At 44.5% G+C, this 23,702-nt stretch overlaps 1 protein-coding gene across 4 annotated transcripts in view; it reads right to left on the bottom strand.

Annotated features, from left to right (window-relative positions):
• LOC106593220 (protein unc-13 homolog C) overlaps window positions 1–23,702 on the bottom strand; it is a 184,439-nt gene that overhangs the window by 44,266 nt on the left and 116,471 nt on the right. For 3 of the 4 annotated variants that reach the window (XM_045708287.1, XM_045708289.1, XM_045708290.1), the window contains 6 exons: window positions 19,327–19,453; window positions 17,537–17,633; window positions 17,010–17,153; window positions 16,785–16,862; window positions 16,549–16,626; window positions 13,708–13,731 (listed from right to left, as the gene is read on the bottom strand). In XM_045708287.1, coding sequence (XP_045564243.1) covers window positions 13,708–13,731; window positions 16,549–16,626; window positions 16,785–16,862; window positions 17,010–17,153; window positions 17,537–17,633; window positions 19,327–19,453 — 548 coding nt within the window. The remainder of the gene's footprint in view (window positions 1–13,707; window positions 13,732–16,548; window positions 16,627–16,784; window positions 16,863–17,009; window positions 17,154–17,536; window positions 17,634–19,326; window positions 19,454–23,702) is intronic. The other variant, XM_045708288.1, reaches the window with a different exon arrangement.

The following is a 23,702-nucleotide window of genomic DNA, read 5'->3' as shown; positions in this document are numbered from 1 at the left end:
CCACTAACACTAGACATCTCTACTATATCACTAACACTATACATCTCCATTATATCACCAACACTATTCATCTCCATTATATCACCAACACTGATTTTGGTCAGATGAGACCAAAATGGAGCTCTTTGGCATCAACTCAACTCGCCGTGTTTGGAGGAGGAGGAATGCTGCCTATGACCCCAAGAACACCATCCCCACCATCAAATACTTATTTCCCTCATTAAAATGCAAATCAATTTATAACATTTTTGACATGCGTTTTTCTGGATTTGTTTGTTGTTATTCTGTCTCTCACTGTTCAAATAAACCTACCATTAAAATTATAGACTGATCATTTCTTTGTCAGTGGGCAAACGTACAAAATCAGCAGGGGATCAAATACTTTTTTCCCTCACTGTATGGCTCTGGTCAAAAGTAGTGCACTGTAAAGAATAGGGTGCTATATCACTACATTACTATGGGCGGAATTCTGACTTGACATCTGACTTGATCTCATAACTCAAACATATTTGCATGTTGAGTCTCTCATTGACATCAATGAATGATTTACACCAGGTTCTGAGTTCTCAACCCTGAACATGGCCCTATGCCAACGCATCATTACTTCACTACATCAATATGTCAGTGTCCCAAATGGCACCCTATTCCCAATATAGTGCACTCATTTTGACTAGGGACCATAAGGTTCCGATCAAAAGTAGTCCACTATGAAGGGAATAGGGTGCCATTTGAGATGCAGCCTATGTCAGTCTCTCTGGCATGAAGGAGGACAGAGTTCAGACTGGATGAGACAGGGAGGGATGGGTGGATAGGATGGGCGTGAGGGTATGGGTGTGTCATGCCATGGAGGGGGGCAACAGCCACTTTAAGGAAGTGTCCCAAATGGCACCCTATTCCCTATATAGTGGCTCTGGTCAGAAGTAGTGCACTCTGTAGAGAATAGGGTGCCATTCGGGAGGCAGCATAAAGGTGTTTTAGGGCAAGAAGGTTTGGTGGAGACAGATAGATCCCCAACCCTCTGAATGTGTTTTAGAGCAGGTTTGGTGGAGACAGATAGATCCCCAATCCTCTGAATGTGTTTTAGAGCAGGTTTGGTGGAGACAGATAGATCCCCAACCCTCTGAATGTGTTTTAGAGCAGGTTTGGTGGAGACAGATAGATCCCCAACCCTCTGAATGTGTTTTAGAGGGGAGATCTAATCTATCTGGGTGTGACTGTCTCTTCGTCACTCAGTCAGCTCACAGGACCCAGCCTCCCAACTCAACTCTCTGATAGTCAGTCAAGTACATGCTTAGTACACGAAGCACATGTTGTGTCTGGCTCACCGTCCCCCCATTACTGGATGCCTCTGCAGTACCATGTCAGGAGGAGAGGACACTCCTAAATGTTCCCTATGTAGTGCACTATGGGCACTGGTCAAAAGTAGTGCACTAATGTCTGTAGGGAATAGGGTGTAATTTGGGATATAACATCTACAGGGCCTGTCTGTGTATTCCAGGGTGTACTGAAAAGAGAACAGCGGGGCAGACAGCATCATTTAGAATGACTAAAGACTTTCTGACTGATATAAATTTGGTAAGACCGATTTAAGTTTCCCTGCATTAAAGTCCCCGGCCACAAGGAGCACCGCATCTGGCTGAGCGTTTTCCTGTTTGCTTATGGCGGAATACAGCTCATTGAGTGCTGTCTTAGTGCCAGCCTCAGTCTGTGGTGGTATGTAGACAGCTACAAAAAATACAGATGAAAACTCTCTAGGTACATAGTGTGGTCTACAGCTTATCATGAGATACTCTACCTCATGCGAGCAAAACCCCGAGACTTCCTTAGATATCGTGCACCAGCTGTTATTTACAAAAATACATAGTCCGCCGCCCCTTGTCTTACCAGACGCCACTGTTCTATCCTGCCGATACAGCAACCAGCCAGCTGTATGTTGATAATGTCGTCGTTCAGCCACGACTCTGTGAAGCATGAGATATTACAGTTTTCAATGTCCCGTTGGTAGTTAATCTTCCGCGTAGGTCATTGATTTTATTTTCCAAAGATTGCACGTTTGCTAGCAGAATGGAAGGCAGTGGGGGTTTATTTGATCGCCTACAAATTTTCAGAAGGCAGCCTGCCCTCCGGCCCCTTTTTCTCTGCCTTCTCTTCACGCAAATGACGGGGATCTGGGCCTATTCCCGGAAAAGCAATATGTCATTCACGTCGGGCTCGTTAAAGGAAAAAAAGGATTCTGACAGTTCGGGGTGAGTAATCACAGTTTGGAAGTTATCTTCATAAGACGGCAGCAGCAACATTATGTACGAATAAGTTTAAATATAAGTTACCCCAGATGGATTCCCCAGAGAGTTAGTTCTACAAAGCTTTTTGGCCCTAGCTTAGCCCTATTTTCATGCCAATGCTGGATGAGTTCTCCTAGACTCAATGCACACAGCTCGCATTATAGTGTTGCTCAAAAAAGACAAGGACCCTCTATCCTGCTCGTCCTTCCGGCCCATAAGCTTGTTGGATTTCGACTACAAAATAATTACCAAATTGCTCACCAAAAGACTAAACACTCTTCTTCCCAAAATAATAAAAGCGGACCAAACTGGATTTATTAGAGACAGATACTCTTCAGATAACATTCGCCATCTTTTTGATATTATCGATCAAGTAAACGCACAGAACACCCCTGTCCTGCTGGCTTGACTGGATGCTGAGAAGGCGTTTCGACAGGATGGAGTGGAGCTTTCTGTTCTTAGTCTTAGAAAAGTTCAATATGGGCCCAAACTTTATTAAATGGATTAAGTCCCTATACTCTCATCCAAATGCCATGGTGATTACTAACGGACTGAACTCTGACAGATTTCCTTTGGGATGGGGCACAAGACAAGGGTGCTCACTGCCCCCCCCTGCTCTACTTGTTGGGGGCGGAGCCTCTGGCAGAGTTGATAAGGAGCAATCCAAGTATTATGGGTGTTTCTGCAGGCGGCCTGCAGCACAAGATTTCGCTTTACGCGAATGATGTCTTGCTCTACATATCCAACCCTGAGAAATCCCTCCCTCCCATTTTAGACACAATTGCTCAGTATGGCAAGTTTTCAGGATATAAGATAAACTTCAACAAATCCACTGTCTGCCCTCTCAATCGTACACTCACCAGCTCTATGAAGACACTATGCCCATTTCAATGGAAGACACAGGGGTTTCAATACCTTGGGATCTTCATAACACCAGATCTGAATAGCCTTTTCAAGGAAAATTATCTTCAGTCTAGTCGGAAGAATTAATTTAATCCGTATGAACATCCTCCCTAGACTAAACTATTTATTTCAGATGCTCCCATGCTATCTCCCAGTTTCCTTTTTCAAAACAACTAACCAAACCTTCACCAAATTTATATGGGGCAATAAAGAACCTAGGATCAAGTTCTCCACTCTATCGAAACCTGAATCTAAGGGTAGTCTTGCCCTTCCCTCCCTTCAATTGTACTACTGGTCTGCCCAAATTCACGACATGCTAACACGGATCGCAAACAGACAAGAGTCAACGTGGATTCAGATAGAAGCCCAATCCTGTGGTTCATTGCCCCTAAGCTCAATTATATTCATTAATAACTTTAGTGAAGTGGGCAACATAGCCAAAACCTTTGTGACCCTACTAGCGTGGAGGGACTGTAAGAAATACCTGGGCATTTCCTCCCAAATATGTTCTCAGTCGCCTATAGTAGGCAACCCAGACTTGTCAAAAGCCCTGAGTGATGCCACTACACTGAAATCCTTTCAAGAGCTCTGCAGTGAATTCAATGTGACAAGATCCCATTTTCTTTATCTTCAAATTAGATATGTCATCCACTCATTTACTTCCAAGAGGAGGTTTAGAGCTCAGCTGAATGAAGTTGAAACCCTTCTTACTACAGCACAATCCAAAATATCTTATATCTATAGACTCCTTTCTGAGAAAGGAGGCTCCTCCTTTACTCCTTTGAAAAGAATCTGGGAAAAGGACCTTGGTCTGACTATCAGTGATGAGTTATGGGGGGAGGTTTGCGACAGGGTATACTGCTCCTATACTAATGTAAAAATGAAAGAATCTAATTACACATTTTTGTACACATTTTATTACACTCCAATGAGACTCCACAGAATGAAAACAGACATTTCTCCTAACTGTAAAAGATGTACCTCTGAAAGTGGAACCTATGTACCTATGTATGAAACTATGTATTTTGGAGCTGTATAGAGATTGCCAGATTTTGGCAATCTATACATACTGCTGCACAGAAAATACTAGATGTACAATTTGATATGACCCCGTGTATCTATCTTCTTAATGCCCAGCAGAACTTTGTTCTTGATCCTGACAGAGAAAATTTGCTTATGACTATTACATACTTTGCTAAGAAATGTATTCTTCTATTGTGGGCCTCTAATTCTTCTCCTACATTTAAAATGTGGATTGACCAGATTGTTGACTTTCTCCCACTTGAAAAGCTCACTTATGACCCCAGCAAGAGACAGCCCAAGTTTGATAGACTCTGGTCTCCACTACTCAACTATATTTCAAATTGGACAGAGTGAATGGGGTGATTAGGGAAATGAGCAGATACATGTTGTGTATTGTGCTGTAAAATCTAAAAACTAATTATTTGCTCGTCATCTCAGCTAAGGCTGGAAATAGCTAATAAGAACCTTGATAGTGCTGCTGCAAGTTTATATATATATATAATAATTATTTTAAAAAAGAAATTATTAAAAAAGAAGAAAAAAAATACATATATAAATATATATATATATATATATATATATATATATATATATATATATATATACACTGCTCAAAAAAATAAAGGCAACACTTAAACAACACAATGTAACTCCAAGTCAATCCCACTTCTGTGAAATCAAACTGTCCACTTAGGAAGCAACACTGATTGACAATACATTTCACATGCTGTTGTGCAAATGGAATAGGCAACAGGTGGAAATTATAGGCAATTAGCAAGACACCCCCAATAAAGGAGTGGTTCTGCACGTGGGGACCACAGACCACTTCTCAGTTCCTATGCTTCCTGGCTGATGTTTTGGTCACTTTTGAATGCTGGCGGTGCTTTCACTCTAGTGGTAGCATGAGACGGAGTCTACAACCCACACAAGTGGCTCAGGTAGTGCAGCTCATCCAGGATGGCACATCAATGCGAGCTGTGGCAAGAAGGTTTGCTGTGTCTGTCAGTGTAGTGTCCAGAGCATGGAGGCGCTACCAGGAGACAGGCCAGTACATCAGGAGACATGGAGGAGGCCATAGGAGGGCAACAACCCAGCAGCAGGACCACTACCTCCGCCTTTGTGCAAGGAGGAGCAGGAGAAGCACTGCCATAGCCCTGCAAAATGACCTCCAGCAGGCCACAAATGTGCATGTGTCTGCTCAAACGGTCAGAAACAGACTCCATGAGGGTGGTATGAGGGCCTGACGTCCACAGGTGGGGGTTGTGCTTACAGCCCAACACCGTGCAGGACGTTTGGATTTTGTCAGAGAACACCAAGATTGGCAAATTCGCCACTGGCGCCCTGTGCTCTTCACAGATGAAAGCAGGTTCACACTGAGCACGTGACAGATGTGACAGAGTCTGGAGACGCCGTGGAGAACGTTCTGCTGCCTGCAACATCCTCCAGCATGACCGGTTTGGCAGTGGGTCAGTCATGGTGTGGGGTGGCATTTCTTTGGGGTGCCGCACAGCCCTCCATGTGCTCGCCAGAGGTAGCCTGACTGCCATTAGGTACCGAGATGAGATCCTCAGACCCCTTGTGAGACCATATGCTGGTGCGGTTGGCCCTGGGTTCCTCCTAATGCAAGACAATGCTAGACCTCATGTGGCTGGAGTGTGTCAGCAGTTCCTGCAAGAGGAAGGCATTGATGCTATGGACTGGCCCACCCGTTCCCCAGACCTGAATCCAATTGAGCACATCTGGGACATCATGTCTCGCTCCATCCACCAACGCCACGTTGCACCACAGACTGTCCAGGAGTTGGCGGATGCTTTAGTCCAGGTCTGGGAGGAGATCCCTCAGGAGACCATCCGCCACCTCATCAGGAGCATGCCCAGGCGTTGTAGGGAGGTCATAAAGGCACATGGAGGCCACACACACTACTGAGCCTCATTTTGACTTGTTTTAAGGACATTACATCAAAGTTGGATCAGCCTGTAGTGTGGTGTTCCACTTTAATTTTGAGTGTGACTCCAAATCCAGACCTCCATGGGTTGATAAATTGGATTTCCATTGATTATTTTTGTGTGATTTTGTTGTCAGCACATTCAACTATGTAAAGAAAAAAGTATTTAATAAGATTATTTCTTTCATTCAGATCTAGGATGTGTTGTTTAAGTGTTCCCTTTATTTTTTTGAGCAGTATATATATATGTATTTCTTTTTTCTTATAATAATTATTCTTTCTTTTTTATATATATATATTTCTTTTATTTTTTGAATTTTTATTATTATTGTTAGTTTTTTAAATATTTTTTTAATTATTATTTTATTTTTATTATTATTATTATATATTTTTAAGTGTGTCACATCTGTGAATGTGGAATGTGTTTTGTTGGTTGATTGAAAAACAAGAAAACGTAATAAAACTTTAAATTGAAAAAAAGAGTTGCAAACAACGCAAAGAAACAAACAAAAAAATCACAAACGTCAGCCTTCTTCTCCGGCGCCATTTTACAGTGTGTGTGTGTACATATATGTGTGTAAATGTGACAGCTCATCACATTAGGTTAGATAAGAGTCATGCCGCCACAAACCAGTTCTCTAATCCTATCTCATTCTGATGGTGGATGGCTTGTAGAGACAGCTGTTGTATATAGTAAGCCATTATAGAAGCCATTACACAACGATCAAGATGTTATCCTCTCTCACGTCTCTGTCTCAGCCTTGCAGAAGTTGATGTTTATCTATTATTTAACATTATATGAAATGACGCATGTGTTATTTCTTATTCAATCATATGTAGAGCCTGAAATATGTGTTATTTCAAATTATATGATAGCACATTGATCTGTGTAATTGCCCTGGCTTTCAGTTTGCTAATTGCTTTGGGAACACTTTCACTGCCAGTCAGCCAGTAATGTGTTTTTGTGCTGAGATCTGCCTAAAATGGAAAAAACATTATTTTATCAATCTGCATGATCCATTATGTTCCGACATCATTAGGAATAGCTGTCTAATGCCTGAATGACAAGGTAGTTTATAGCCCCTAGACCCTAATGCAACATCCCTGTCACTCAATTCGCCTAATAAATCACCAGTCAAACGTCTAAAGCAAGGAGCTACAGCCAAACCAACTAAAGCCGTTCATTTCAGTCAGACATGTCTATGTCTTTGTCCTGAATGGCACCCTTCTCCCTTTACAGTGCACTACTTCTACAGTGCACTACAGTACTTTCTCAAATGTAGTACACTAAATAAGGAATATGGTGCCATTTGGATACAGACTCAGATGCCTCATTAACAGAGCCTTTCCTTCAGAGAGAGAGAGAGAGAGAGAGAGCACAGCTGGGGAGTTTTGTAAGCATTTGAGAAGCTCATCAGACTTTGTACGAAATCCTGTCTGGAGCATTTTGTAGCTTCAGCTTGGGGACCAAAATAAGTGAGCGTTGGGGTTAGATGACAGATGAATACTGCTCCCTGACAGAACGCGGGGGCTAGATGAGAGATGAATACTGCTCCCTGACAGAGAGTGGGGGTTAGATGACAGATGAATACTGCTCCCTGACAGAGAGTGGGGGTTAGATGACAGATGAATACTGCTCCCTGACAGAGAGTGGAGGCTGGATGACAGATGAATACTGCTCCCTGACAGAGAGTGGGGTTAGATGACAGATGAATACTGCTCCCTGACAGAGAGTGGGGGCTAGATGACAGATCAATACTGCTCCCTGACAGAGAGTGGGGGCTAGATGACAGATGAATACTGCTCCCTGACAGAGAGTGGGGGCTAGATGACAGAGCAATACTGCTCCCTGACAGAGAGTGGGGGCTAGATGACAGATGAATACTGCTCCCTGACAGAGAGTGGGGTTAGATGACAGATCAATACTGCTCCCTAACAGAACGCGGGGGCTAGATGAGAGATGAATACTGCTCCCTAACAGAGAGTGGGGTTAGATGACAGATGAATACTGCTCCCTGACAGAACGCGGGGGCTAGATGAGAGATGAATACTGCTCCCTGACAGAGAGTGGGGGTTAGATGACAGATGAATACTGCTCCCTGACAGAGAGTGGAGGCTGGATGACAGATGAATACTGCTCCCTGACAGAGAGTGGGGGTTAGATGACAGATGAATACTGCTCCCTGACAGAGAGTGGAGGCTGGATGACAGATGAATACTGCTCCCTGACAGAGAGTGGGGTTAGATGACAGATGAATACTGCTCCCTGACAGAGAGTGGGGGCTAGATGACAGATCAATACTGCTCCCTGACAGAGAGTGGGGGCTAGATGACAGATGAATACTGCTCCCTGACAGAGAGTGGGGGCTAGATGACAGATGAATACTGCTCCCTGACAGAGAGTGGGGGCTAGATGACAGAGCAATACTGCTCCCTGACAGAGAGTGGGGGCTAGATGACAGATGAATACTGCTCCCTGACAGAGAGTGGGGTTAGATGACAGATCAATACTGCTCCCTAACAGAACGCGGGGGCTAGATGAGAGATGAATACTGCTCCCTAACAGAGAGTGGGGTTAGATGACAGATGAATACTGCTCCCTAACAGAGAGTGGGGGCTAGATGACAGATGAATACTGCTCCCTGACAGAGAGTGGGGGCTAGATGACAGATGAAAACTGCTCCCTGACAGAGAGTGGGGGCTAGATGACAGATGAATACTGCTCCTTGACAGAGAGTGGGGGCTAGATGACAGATGAATACTGCTCCCTGACAGAGAGTGGGGGCTAGATGACAGATGAATACTGCTCCCTGACAGAGAGTGGGGTTAGATGACAGATGAATACTGCTCCCTGACAGAGAGTGGGGGCTAGATGACAGATGAATACTGCTCCCTGACAGAGAGTGGGGTTAGATGACAGATGAATACTGCTCCCTGACAGAGAGTGGGGGCTAGATGACAGATGAATACTGCTCCCTGACAGAGAGTGGGGTTAGATGACAGATGAATACTGCTCCCTGACAGAGAGTGGGGGCTAGATGACAGATGAATACTGCTCCCTGACAGAGAGTGGGGGCTAGATTACAGAGCGTGGGGGCTAAATGACAGATGGGTTGCTCTGATTCCGTATGCCCTGTGGCACATGCTGCTGAGAGAGTCAGAGTATAGGTGGGGTGTGTGTGTATGTCTGTGTGTGTGGTGCTGAGAGAGTGAGAAGCATAGGTGGGGTGTGTGTGTATGTCTGTGTGTGTGGTGCTGAGAGAGTGAGAAGCATAGGTGGGGTGTGTGTGTATGTCTGTGTGTGTGGTGCTGAGAGAGGGAGAAGCATAGGTGGGGTGTGTGTGTATGTCTGTGTGTGTGGTGTTGAGAGCGGGAGAAGCATAGGTGGGGGTGTGTGTGTATGTCTGTGTGTGTGGTGTTGAGAGAAGGAGAAGCATAGGTGGGTGTGTGTGTATGTCTGTGTGTGTTAGGTGTTGAGAGAAGGAGAAGCATAGGTGGGTGTGTGTGTATGTCTGTGTGTGTGGTGTTGAGAGAGGGAGAAGCATAGGTGGGGTGTGTGTTTATGTCTGTGTGTGTGGTGTTGAGAGAGGGAGAAGCATAGGTGGGTGTGTGTGTATGTCTGTGTGTGTGGTGCTGAGAGAGGGAGAAACATAGGTGGGTGTGTGTGTATGTCTGTGTGTGTGGTGCTGAGAGAGGGAGAAGCATAGGTGTGTGTGTATGTCTGTGTGGTGCTGAGAGAGTGAGAAGCATAGGTGGGGTGTGTGTGTATGTCTGTGTGTGTGGTGTTGAGAGAGGGAGAAGCATTTGTGGGGTGTGTGTGTATGTCTGTGTGTGTGGTGCTGAGAGAGGGAGAAGCATAGGTGTGTGTGTGATGTCTGTGTGTGTGGTGTTGAGAGAGGGAGAAGCATAGGTGGGTGTGTGTGTATGTCTGTGTGTGTGGTGCTGAGAGAGGGAGAAGCATAGGTGGGGAGTGGGGTGCGGATACATGCATTTACTATAGTTCAGTAGATGGTGGTAGGGATAGTTAAGGTGTCCTATGCTAAAATAAATAATGTCCTTCACACTGTATGGTCCTAATTACAACTGTTTCCATCCAGAGGATCTTCATCAGGTTAAACAAAATGAAGGACCACAACCATTTCTAACGAATCCTATTCTAAGTGAAAGATGGTAAGGATGGTAGGAGACTTATCTTTAGTTGGCCTAAAGGGTTTTTATAAAGAATGTTAGGGACGGTAGGAGTTCTATGTTTAGTAAAGAGTGTTAGGTAGGAGTTCTGTTTAGTAAAGGGTGTTAGGTAGAATGGTAGGAGTTCTGTTTAGTAAAGGGTGTTAGGTAGGCTGTTTAGTAAAGGGTGTTAGGTAGGACGATAGGAGTTCTGTTTAGTAAAGGGTGTTAAGTAGGACGATAGGAGTTCTGTTTAGTAAAGGGTGTTAGGTAGAATGGTAGGAGTTCTGTTTAGTAAAGGGTGTTAGGTAGGATGGTAGGAGTTCTGTTTAGTAAAGGGTGTTAAGTAGACGGTAGGAGTTCTGTTTAGTAAAGGGTGTTAGGTAGGCTGTTTAGTAAAGGGTGTTAGGTAGGCTGTTTAGTAAAGGGTGTTAGGTAGGCTGTTTAGTAAAGGGTGTTAGGATGGTAGGAGTTCTGTTTAGTAAAGGGTGTTAAGTAGGACGGTAGGAGTTCTGTTTAGTAAAGGGTGTTAGGTAGGATGGTAGGAGTTCTGTTTAGTAAAGGGTGTTAGGTAGGCTGTTTAGTTAAGGGTGTTAGGTAGGAGTTCTGTTTAGTAAATGGTGTTAGGAAGGATGGTAGGAGTTCCGTTTAGGAAAGGGTGTTAGGTAGAATGGTAGGAGTTCTGTTTAGTAAAGGGTGTTAGGTAGGCTGTTTAGTAAAGGGTGTTAGGTAGGCTATTTAGTAAAGGGTGTTAGGTAGGACGGTAGGAGTTCTGTTTAGTTAAGGGTGTTAGGTAGGCTGTTTAGTAAAGGGTGTTAGGTAGGCTGTTTAGTAAAGGGTGTTAGGATGGTAGGAGTTCTGTTTAGTAAAGGGTGTTAAGTAGGATGGTAGGAGTTCTGTTTAGTAAAGGGTGTTAGGTAGGATGGTAGGAGTTCTGTTTAGTAAAGGGTGTTAGGTAGGCTGTTTAGTAAAGGGTGTTAGGTAGGAGTTCTGTTTAGTAAAGGGTGTTAGGTAGGATGGTAGGAGTTCCGTTTAGGAAAGGGTGTTAGGTAGAATGGTAGGAGTTCTGTTTAGTAAAGGGTGTTAGGTAGGCTGTTTAGTAAAGGGTGTTAGGTAGGAGTTCTGTTTAGTAAAGGGTGTTAGGTAGGATGGTAGGAGTTCCGTTTAGGAAAGGGTGTTAGGTAGAATGGTAGGAGTTCTGTTTAGTAAAGGGTGTTAGGTAGGCTGTTTAGTAAAGGGTGTTAGGTAGGCTGTTTAGTAAAGGGTGTTAGGTAGTACGGTAGGAGTTCTGTTTAGTTAAGGGTGTTAGGTAGGCTGTTTAGTAAAGGGTATTAGGTAGAATGGTAGGAGTTCTATGTTTAGTAAAGGGTGTTAGGTAGGCTCTTTAGTAAAGGGTGTTAGGTAGAATGGTAGGAGTTCTATGTTTAGTAAAGGGTGTTAGGTAGGCTCTTTAGTAAAGGGTGTTAGGTAGAATGGTAGGAGTTCTATGTTTAGTAAAGGGTGTTAGGTAGGAGTTCTGTTTAGTAAAGGGTGTTAGGTAGAATGGTAGAAGTTCTATGTTTAGTAAAGGGTGTTAGGTAGGCTGTTTAGTAAAGGGTGTTAGGTAGACCGATAGGAGTTCTGTTTAGTAAAGGGTGTTAAGTAGGAGTTCTGTTTAGTAAAGGGTGTTAGGTAGAATGGTAGGGGTTCTGTTTAGTAAAGGGTGTTAAGTAGGACGGTAGGAGTTCTGTTTAGTAAAGGGTGTTAGGTAGGCTGTTTAGTAAAGGGTGTTAGTTAGGAGTTCTGTTTAGTAAAGGGTGTTAGGTAGGATGGTAGGAATTCTGTTTAGTAAAGGGTGTTAAGTAGGACAGTAGGAGTTCTGTTTAGTAAAGGGTGTTAGGTAGGATGGTAGGAGTTCTGTTCAGTAAAGGGTGTTAGGTAGGCTGTTTAGTTAAGGGTGTTAGGTAGGAGTTCTGTTTAGTAAATGGTGTTAGGTAGGATGGTAGGAGTTCCGTTTAGGAAAGGGTGTTAGGTAGAATGGTAGGAGTTCTGTTTAGTAAAGGGTGTTAGGTAGGCTGTTTAGTGAAGGGTGTTAGGTAGGCTGTTTAGTAAAGGGTGTTAGGTAGGACGGTAGGAGTTCTGTTTGGGTGTTAGGTAGGCTGTTTAGTAAAGGGTGTTAGGTAGGCTGTTTAGTAAAGGGTGTTAGGATGGTAGGAGTTCTGTTTAGTAAAGGGTGTTAAGTAGGATGGTAGGAGTTCTGTTTAGTAAAGGGTGTTAGGTAGGATGGTAGGAGTTCTGTTTAGTAAAGGGTGTTAGGTAGGCTGTTTAGTAAAGGGTGTTAGGTAGGAGTTCTGTTTAGTAAAGGGTGTTAGGTAGGATGGTAGGAGTTCCGTTTAGGAAAGGGTGTTAGGTAGAATGGTAGGAGTTCTGTTTAGTAAAGGGTGTTAGGTAGGCTGTTTAGTAAAGGGTGTTAGGTAGGAGTTCTGTTTAGTAAAGGGTGTTAGGTAGGATGGTAGGAGTTCCGTTTAGGAAAGGGTGTTAGGTAGATTGTTTAGTAAAGGGTGTTAGGTAGGCTGTTTAGTAAAGGGTGTTAGGTAGGACGGTAGAAGTTCTGTTTAGTTAAGGATGTTAGGTAGGCTGTTTAGTAAAGAGTGTTAGGTAGGCTCTTTAGTAAAGGGTGTTAGGTAGAATGGTAGGAGTTCTATGTTTAGTAAAGGGTGTTAGGTAGGAGTTCTGTTTAGTAAAGGGTGTTAGGTAGGATGGTAGGAGTTCTATGTTTAGTAAAGGGTGTTAGGTAGGATGGTAGGAGTTCTATGTTTAGTAAAGGGTGTTAGGTAGGATGGTAGGAGTTCTATGTTTAGTAAAGGGTGTTAGGTAGGATGGTAGGAGTTCTATGTTTAGTAAAGGGTGTTAGGTAGGCTGTTTAGTAAAGGGTGTTAGGTAGGAGTTCTATGTTTAGTAAAGGGTGTTAGGTAGGCTGTTTAGTAAAGGGTGTTAGGATGGTGGGAGTTCTAATTTTTAATGAAGAGTGTTAGGTAGGATGTAGGAGTTCTGTGCTTAGTAAAGAGGGTTAGGTAGGACAGGTCATCATTGTAATTAAGAATATGTTCTTAATTGACTTACCTGTATTAATGAAGATTAAATAAATATTAAAAAATAAAGGAGGGCAGGAGTCCTATGTTTAGTAAAGAGGGGTTAGGATGGTAGAGGGTAGGAGTCCTATGTTTAGTAAAGGGGGGTTAGGATGGTAGGAGGTAGGAGTCCTATGTTTAGTAAAGGGGGGTTAGGATGGTAGGAGGTAGGAGTCCTATGTTTAGTAAAGGGGGGTTAGGATGGTAGGAGGTAGGAGTCCTATGTTTAGTAAAGGGGGGTTAGGATGGTAGGAGGTAGGAGTCCTATACTACACACCTTGCAAAAGGACACAGCCCCTTCCTCCTTGAAAGAGAGCAGGGTAGAATGGGGAAACACAAGACCACAGAAGACAAAACTCAAGGCATGTAGAACATTAGAAACAGGAGAGAGACAGCATGCACATAACATAAAACTGTTGCTATATTCTCAGGATTAGACAGACACAGACACAGGCAGAGAGACAGACAGAGAGAGAGAGAGACAGACAGACCAGGCAGAGAGACAGACAGGCAGATATACTTAGAGGGAGAGGCAGACAGACAGTTAGACAGACAGATAAACTTAGAGGGAGAGACGGAGAGGCAGAGAGTCAGACAGACAGATAAACTTAGAGGGAGAGACAGAGAGGCAGACAGACAGATACACTTACAGGGAGAGACAGAGAGGCAGAGAGTCAGACAGACAGAGAGACAGAGAGGCAGAGAGTCAGTCAGACAAACAGACAGACAGACAGACAGACAGACAGACAGACAGACAGACAGACAGACAGACAGACAGACAGACAGACAGATAAACTTAGAGGCAGAGAGTCAGACAGATAAAGTTAGAGGGACAGACAGACAGACAGACAGACAGACAGACAGACAGACAGACAGACAGACAGACAGACAGACAGACAGACAGACAGACAGACAGACAGACAGACAGACAGACAGACTTAGAGGGAGGGAGAGGCAGACAGACAGACAGTTAGACAGACAGATAAACTTAGAAGGAGAGACAGAGAGGCAGACAGACAGATAAACTTAGAGGGAGAGACAGAGGCAGACAGTCAGACAGACAGAGAGTCAGAGAGTCAGACAGACAGATAAACTTAGAGGTAGAGAGTCAGACAGATACACTTAGAGGGAGAGACAGAGAGGCAGACAGACAGATACACTTACAGGGAGAGACAGAGAGGCAGAGAGTCAGACAGACAGAGAGACAGAGAGGCAGAGAGTCAGACAGACAGACAGATAAACTTAGAGGCAGAGAGTCAGACAGATAAACTTAGAGGGACAGACAGACAGACAGACAGACAGACAGACAGACAGACAGACAGACAGACAGACAGACAGACAGACAGAGTTAGAGGGAGAGGCAGACAGAGAGACTGATGAACTTAGAGGGAGACAGGCAGATATACTTACAGGGAGAGGCAGAGAGACAGACAGACAGATAGACTTAGAGGGAGAGGCAGACAGAGAGACAGACAGACAGATAGACTTTGAGACAGGTAGAAAGACAGATAGATACTTAGAGAAACAGACAGATTTAGAGACAGACAGATAGACTTAGAGGGGGAAAGACAGTTAGACTTAGAGGCAGAGAGACAGACAGACAGATAGACTTAGCGGGGGGGGGTCAGACAGAGAGGCAGAGAGACAGACATATAGAATTAGAGACAGACTATTAGAGAGACAGACAGACATACTTAGAGGGGACAGACAGAGGCAGATAGACAGACATATGGACTTAGATACAGACAGACTTAGAGGGGGATAGACAGACATACTTAGAGGGGGACAGACAGATAGACTTACAGGGAGAGGCAGATAGACAGACAGATAGACTTAGAGAGAAGGCAGACAGACAGATAGACTTCGAGACTTCGAGACAGGTAGAAAGACAGACAGATAGACTTAGAGAGAAAGACAGATTAAGAGACAGACAGACAGACAGACAGACAGACAGACAGACAGACAGACAGACAGACAGACAGACAGACAGACAGACAGACAGACAGACAGACTTAGAAGGGGGTCAGACAGAGAGGCAGAGAGACAGACATATAGACTTAGAGACCGACAAATAGAGAGACAGAGAGAGAGACAGACATACTTAGAGGGGACAGACAGAGGCAGATAGACAGACAGATGGAACTTAGATACAGACAGACAGACAGACAGACAGACAGACAGACAGACAGACAGACAGACAGACAGACAGACAGACAGACAGACAGACAGACAGACAGACAGATAGACTTAGAGCAGGGGGACAGAGACTTACAGACTTAGAGCAGGGGGACAGAGACTTACAGACAGAGAATTAGAGGGTGGGGGCAGACAGAGAGGCAGAGAGACAGACATAGACTTAGAGACAGACAGATAGAGAGGCAGAGAGACAGACATTTAGACTTAGAGACAGACAGATAGAGAGAGAGAGACATACAGACATACTTAGAGGGGACAGACAGAGAGGCAGAGATATGGATTTAGAGACAGACAGACTTAGAGGGGGACAGACATACAGACTTAGAGGGAGAACCAGACAGAGAGACAAAAAGAGAGACAGACAGAGAGACAGACAGACAGACAGACTTAGAGGGGTCTGACAGAGAGACATAGAGGGGGAGACAGAGAGAAAGACAGAGAGACAGACAGAGAGACAGACAGACTTAGAGGGCGAGACAGAGAGACAGACAGAGATAGACAGACAGAGAGACAGATAGACAGAAAGACTTAGAGGGGGACATGCTAGAATATCTGAAACCCAAGACACAGACTAAGGGCTTTTCCCTATACATTTATCAAACATTTATAAAACAACATTTATAAAAGAAACAAACTAGAACGTACAAGACCAGACAGGATGGAGGGAGAAGAGTTAGAAGAGTGGAGAAATAGAACAGGGTGGGGGAATAAAAACCAGTCTTCAGAGGGATAGTGACAGATCTATGGGGAAGGTGAGGATTGTCTGATGGGGTAGGACTAGGATTAGGGCCATGGAGGGTATGGGAACATGGGGATATGATGGGGGAAGAAGAGATCCAGACCTGCTTGCCTCCCATGGTCTTGGGGTTGGGGTAAAGGGTAAGGGGTATGTATAAAGGTAAGGGGTTGCTACAGTACAGACCTGTTTGCCTCCCATGGACTCAAACATCTTCTCCAGCTGAACTCTGAGCTGCTGGATGTTGTTGATGAGGATGCAGGGCTGTCACAGAGACACAGTCATATTATTATACATATAGAATTGAATAGTACTATTCAGAACCAGACTGGCCATAGGGAAGTTTAGGCAAATGCTAGATGGGCTGGTCCATCTTTTTTTGTGTGCAGAATGATCATTATGTGAATCCAGAGAACACTTACCACTTTCTCCTGGTTCAGATACAAGCCAAAATCCTTGGTTATGATTGCAGCATATTGCAACAGAACTTTGTTGATGGTCTAGAAAAAATACAAGAAAAGGAATGAACAATATTGAGTTGTTACAAAATCAAAACACTCTTAGAAATAGTATTGGACACACACACGGTCAAACAGACACACACACACACACAGCTAGGGACATTAGGTTGGGGGTTAGTGCCTGACCTTAGCAAAGCGGCACATGAAGTGAGCCAGGGCCTGTGGGTTGGGGCACTCCAGCTTCTTAATGATCTCAAAACTCTGGTTGAGCTGAGTGAACACATCCACCACCGAACAGGAGAACAGGACATGTTCCGATGTTGGCTGGAACTACAGAAAGAGAAAGAGAGCGAGACAGAGAGAGACAGAGAAAGAGACAGAGAAGGAGGGAGAGAGCGAGCAAGAAAGAGAAGGGGGAGAAAGAAAGGAGAGAAATAGATTGGCCGAGAGAGAAAAAGAGGAGAGCGAGAGAGATAGGGAGAGAGAGAGAGAGAGAGAGAGAGAGAGAGAGAGAGGGAAAGAGAGAAAAGAGAGAGAGCTTTAGTACTTCAGAATGGTGCAGTATTTCATTGGGGTGAGCAGAGCAGCAGAGTGCTGTATGTCAACACTGCTGTTATTCATTCATCCCTCACTGTGAAGAGACAGAGGACTACCAGACAGTGAACGAGTGAGAGCGAGCGAGTGAGAAAAGATTAGAGTGTGTGAGCACTCACGCCAAGCTTCTTGTCGCTCCCCAGAGCTCCGTGTAGGAAGTCCATGGCAACATCCTCATTCTCAGACAGCCACTGAATGACAAACGGCTCGAACCACCTGGAGGACACATTCACACACACACACACACACACACACACACACACACACACACACACACACACACACACACACACACACACACACACACACACACACACACACAGTGAGTATACTGTACATAGTATTCAAAGTGTGTGTGTCAAAAGTGTATTCCCTGCTGTGCTCCTCGATTAAGGGCATCTGCCACAAGAGAAAGGGATCATACATAAGGTGGGTGGTGTGTGTGTGTCCTTAACTCCTGAAGGTGCTTTGTGTTTAAATGACAGCAGCAGGTGGGTGGGACTGTGAGCTGTCATTCACAACTCACTCTGTAATGGATTGGATGCTGTTTGACCAGCAGTGACAGGGAGGTGTTTCTCTGTGAGGGCACTAGCAAGGTTGTCTGAGAGAGCAGTATTCCATATCTTTAAGGATTTAATACAATCACCTGTCTTTTACCTGACCCTCAAGACATTCTCTCCGTATATTACAGTACTTCCAGAGAATACTCAGTTGTACATGTATGGTGTGTTTGTCTGGGTATATTACAGTACTTCCAGAGAATACTCAGTTGTACATGTATGGTGTGTTTGTCAGGGTATATTACAGTACTTCCAGAGAATACTCAGTTGTACATGTAGGGTGTGTTTGTGTAGGTTGATTGATTGACTGTATTTATCTGCTGATTAAAATAATATGTCTGCTCCTGTTGGAGACAACATAACATAATCAAGGATAGAACACTGTGCTGTAGTATTTACAGAGAACACTCAGCTGGTGTAATGTGTGTATTTATTTGGAAAGTGAAGCTGAAACATATTAGTTGGCTTTAAACTCCAGCATTTTAAATGTGAGATCAAATGTTTAATATGAGGCAACAGTTCAGAATGTCACCTTTTATTTGAGGGTATTTTCATACACATCTGTTTTACTGTTTAGAAATGAAAGCACTTTATGTATCTAGTCCCCCCATTTGAAGGTGTCATAAGTATTCGGCAATTTCACTTATAGTGTATTACATTTAGTCAAAAGTGTAGTATTTGGTCCCATATTCCTGGCACGTGACTCTACAAACTTTTTGGATGCATTTGCAGTTTGTTTCAGTTGTGTTTCGGATTATGTTGTGCCCAATACAAATGGTAAGTAATGTATTGCATCATTTTGGAGTCACTTTTATTGTAAATTGTTAGGTTTTATTGTTATATTTTATTGTAATTTTGTTATGTGTCGGACCCCAGTAAGACTAGCTGTCGCCACTGGCATCGGCTAATGGGGATCCTAATAAAATACATTTGGTTCCAGGTAGAGCCCTTTTGGGTTCCATGTAGAAAAGGGTTCTACCTGGAGATAGCCGAAGAACCCTTTTAAAAACTTTTTTTTAAAGAATGTACCATGATTACGGATAATTATGAAGGAATTGTGAATCATGATGAGTGAAAAAGTTAGAGGCATAAATATCATACCTCCTGAAAAATGCTTACTTCCCCTGTTATTGGTAATGGTGAGAGGTAGCATGTTTTGGGGGCATAATCTTTGTGCATCCGTGTGTGTGTCAGTCTGTGTGTGTGTCCCTGTGTGTGTGTGTGTGTGTGTGTGTGTGTGTGTGTGTGTGTGTGTGTGTGTGTGTGTGTGTGTGTGTGTGTGTGTGTGTGTGTGTGTGTGTGTGTGTGTGTGTGTGTGTGTGTGTGTGTGTGTGCAGTACACTACTTACAGAGAATACTCAGGGGGGGTGTCCTTGAAGGCAGCCAGTTCGCGGACGTACTCATTGTGGAACCACTTAACTTTAAAGTGAAGGTTCATGTACTCTGTGCTCTTGCATAGACGGTGCTTATCGTGCTCTGTCAGGGGAAATGAAAAGGCAGAATGTTAACATGCATGTCTGGACTGAGATATGACATGGTGAACTTGCCACAGGAGTAAAAGGCTCAATGCTGAATCAATCAATCAAGCTAATAGGGGAGAGACCCAATCCAGACCCCCCGGAAGTGGACAGCGATGGAATCAGAATTCTGAAGTTCAGCACCACAGGAGAATGGACAGCGACTGTTGGGTGCAGGCAGTCACTCTACTCTAGTGATACATCCTGATTCTCCAACCTTCTTTCAAAGTGTGCACTTCTACACTCCCTGCCATGGATGGTGGAGACTCCCTCCAGCCAATGTTTACAGCAATCCTTTGAAATCCATGACAGGGAGTGTGCAAGTGCACATTTTCGTAGAAGAGAGGAGAATCAGAACAAGGACTAGGTGAATCCTGAAATATATCCAGGTAGCCAGGAAGTGAGAAGCATGGAAGGGTTTACATTCTTTGATTTACATTCTGCAACAAGTCCTGCTAGACCTATAACATGGCTGACCTAGTCTCACGTTGTCATACCGCTAAAGTCCCGCGTGCGCCTGCTTCGCGACAAGGCTATGGCTGACCTGATTTTGACAGAGACAGGTAATCTAAGACTAGACCAGGAATCCTGTAAACACAGACACTGGTAGTGACATGACCTTGGTGGACACACACACAGGGTCTAATGAGAGCTGACTTGGTACATAATGAAAGTTCAGTCTGATGACATGGTAGGCTCTATCACAGTAGAGTAGGACATATTAACTATCACAGAACTTGGGGGTAGAGAGGAGAGAGAAGGGAGGTAAGGGAGAGAGGGGAGGGGGTAATGAGAGAGATCCACTGATGATGCAATCGTCATCACACTGCACAATGCCCTGTCCCATCTGGACAAGAGGAATACCTACATAAGAATGTTGTTCATTGACTATAGCTCAGCCTTCAACACCATAGTACCCTCCAAGCTCATCATTACGCTAGGGGCCCTGGGTCTGAACCCCGCCCTGTGCAACTGGGTCCTGGACTTCCTGACGGGCCGCCCTCAGGTGATTAAGGTAGGAAATAACAGCTCCACTTTGCTGATCCTCAACATAGGGGCCCCACAAGGGTGAGTTCTCAGCCCCCTCCTGTACTCCCTGTTCACCCATGACTGCATGGCCATGCAAGCCTCCAACTAAATCATCAAGTTTGCATTCGACATAACAGTAGTAGAACTGATTACCAACATTGATGAGGCAGCCTACAGGGAGGAAGTGAGGGCCCTGGTGGAGTGGTGCCAGGAAAATAACCTCTCCCTCAATATCAACAAAACAAAGGAGATGATCGTGGACTTCAGGAAACAGCAGAGGGAGCACGCCCCTATCCACATCAACGGGACAGCAGTGGAGTAGGTGGAAAGCTTCAAGTTCCTCTGTGTACACATCACTGACAATCTGAAATGGTCCACCCACACAGACAGTGTGGTGAAGAAGGCGCAACAGCACCTTTTTAACCTCCGGAGGCTCAAGAAATTTGGCTTGGCCCCTAAGACCCTCACAAACTTTTACAGATGCACAATTGAGGGCATCCTGTCGGGCTGTATCACCGCCTGGTATGGCAACTGCACCACCCGCAACCGCAGGGCTCTTCAGAGGGTGGTACAGTCTGCCCACAGCATCACCGGGGGCACACTGCCTGCCCTCCAGGACACCTACAGCACCTGATGTCACAGGAAGGCCAAAAATATCATCAAGGACATCAACCACCCGATCCACGGCCTGTTCACCCCTCTGTCATCCAGAAAATGAGGACAGTACAGGTGCATCAAAACTGGGACTGAGAGACTGAAAAACAGCTTCTTTCTCAAGGCCATCAGACTGTTAAACAGCCATTACTAGCCCGCTACCACCCGGTTACTCAACCTTGCACCTTAGAGGCTGCTGCCCTATATATATAGACACAGAATCACTGGCCACTTTAATAATGGAACACTAGTCACTTTAATAATGTTTACATACTGCTTAACTCATATCATATGTACATACTGTATTCTATTCTGCTGTATTTTAGTCAATGCCACTACGACATTGCTCGTCTTAATATTTATGTATGTCTTAATTCCATTTTTTTACTTTTAGATGTGTGTATTGTTGTGAATTGTTAGATACTACTGCACTGCTGGGAACACAAACATTTCACTACACCCGCAATAACATCTGCTAAATATGTGTATGTGACCAATACAATTTGATTTGATTTGAGTAGGGATAGAGGCAGGGGATAGAGAGAAGGGTAAGAGAAACAGAGAGAAAGGAGGGGGGAGTAGGGGAGGCAGGGGGTAGGAGAGACAGAGAGAGAGGAAGGACAGAGAGGTGGGGGGTGCAGGGGATAGAGAGAGAGAGAGAGAGAGGAAGGACAGAGAGGTGGGGGTGCAGGGAATAGAGAGACAGAGAGAGAGAGAGGAAAGCCAGAGAGGTGGGGGGGTGCAGGGGATGGGAGAGACAGAGAGAGAGAGGAAGGACAGAGAGGTGGGAGGGAGGTGAGGGATAGGAGAGACAGAGAGAGAGAGGAAGGACAGAGAGGTGGGGGGTGCAGGGGATAGGAGAGACAGAGAGAGAGAGGAAGGACAGAGAGGTGGGAGGGAGGTGAGGGATAGGAGAGACAGAGAGAGCGAGGAAGATACAGAGAGCTGGGGGATGCAGAGGATAGAGAGACAGAGAGGGAGAGGAAGGACAGAGAGGTGGGAGATACAGGGGATAGGAGAGAAGGTTAGGAGAGACAGAGAGAGAGAGTAGAAAGTGGGATAGAGGGGGAGGAAGGGGACAGAAAGAAGAGAGAGAGAGAGAGAGAGAGAGAGAGAGAGGGGGAGGGGTAAAAAAGACAGAGAAGGTTAAGAGAGTGAAAAAGAGAGGTTTAGAGGGGTATAAACAGATTCGCCAGACAGAATAACAGCAAAAGTGAGAAAATAATTCCAGTGAAGATACAAAGACTGTCTGTACTAAACACAAAGCCTCTTCACAACACTCACACACACTTCAAAGGCACCTTTAAATGTGTGTGTGTGTGAGATAGTGTGTGGGAGTGCGTGAGTGTGTGCACGTGTGTTTTAAAGCCATACATTGAGCAACCCTCCTGCTGCAACACATTAAAACACCTCAGATAAGCACCTGTGTGCCTCCATAAGAAATAACAAAATGTCTTGAAAAAGGTATTAAACATATCAAAAGGTATTATTTCAATACCAAATCATCTTTTGTAGTTGTCTCATAGCAAAGTCCTTGTCATTATATTTGCATATTTATGATAGATTCCCATAAGCAATATTATTGTGGGAGATTCGTTTTAACAAGGCAAAGCAAGCAATCAAAGGAAAGTGCTTCCTGAATGTTTGGGTAGCTGAAATGTTTTATCACAATGCTAAATGCTGTGAGTGAGTGAGTGAGTGAGTGAGTGAGTGAGTGAGTGAGTGAGTGAGTGAGTGAGTGAGTGAGTGAGTGAGTGAGTGAGTGAGTGAGTGAGTGAGTGAGTGAGTGAGTGAGTGAGTGAGTGAGTGAGTGAGTGAGTGAGTGAGTGAGTGAACGAGTGAGTGAGTGAGTATGAGAGTGAGAGAGAGAGAGAGAGTTGTAGCTCTCTCAAAGTGTGAAGTCAGAATAGCTCCAGTCACAGAGGTTTATCTGCTGTGACGCTGCCACTTCAATAACTCAACACATTTCTCCAACACTTCGTTTCAACTAACTACAGTACATACACTGAGTGTACAAAACATTAGGAACACCTTCCTAATATTGAGTTGCACCCGCTTTTGCCCTCAGAACAGCCTCAATTCATAGGGGCATGGACTCTACAAGGTGTCAAAAGCGTTCCACAGTGATGCTGGCCCATGTTGACTACAATGGTTCCCACAGTTGTGTCTGTGGGAACGTGAAAAACCCAGCAGCGTTGCAGTTCTTGACACACTCAAACCTGTGCGCCGGGCACCTACTACCATACCCAGTTCAAAGGTACTTAAATCTTTTGTCTCGCCCATTCACCCTCTGAATGGCACACATACACAATCCATGTCTCAATTGTCATTCTTTAACTTGTCTCCTCCTTTCATCTATACTGACTGAAGTGGATTTAACAAGTGACATCAATAAGGGATCATAGCTTTCACCTGGATTCACCTGGTCAGTTTATGTCATGGAAAGAGCAGGTGTCCATAATGTTGTGTACACTCGGTGTATACTTTGTGTGTGCCTGTGTGTGTGTATGTGTGTGACTGAGTGT

Source organism: Salmo salar, chromosome ssa26, assembly GCF_905237065.1.
Source record: "Salmo salar chromosome ssa26, Ssal_v3.1, whole genome shotgun sequence".
NCBI classification, from domain to species: Eukaryota; Metazoa; Chordata; class Actinopteri; order Salmoniformes; family Salmonidae; genus Salmo; species Salmo salar.
The sequence above is the reverse complement of the archived record's forward strand: the minus strand, read 5'-3'. Positions and strand labels throughout refer to the sequence as shown.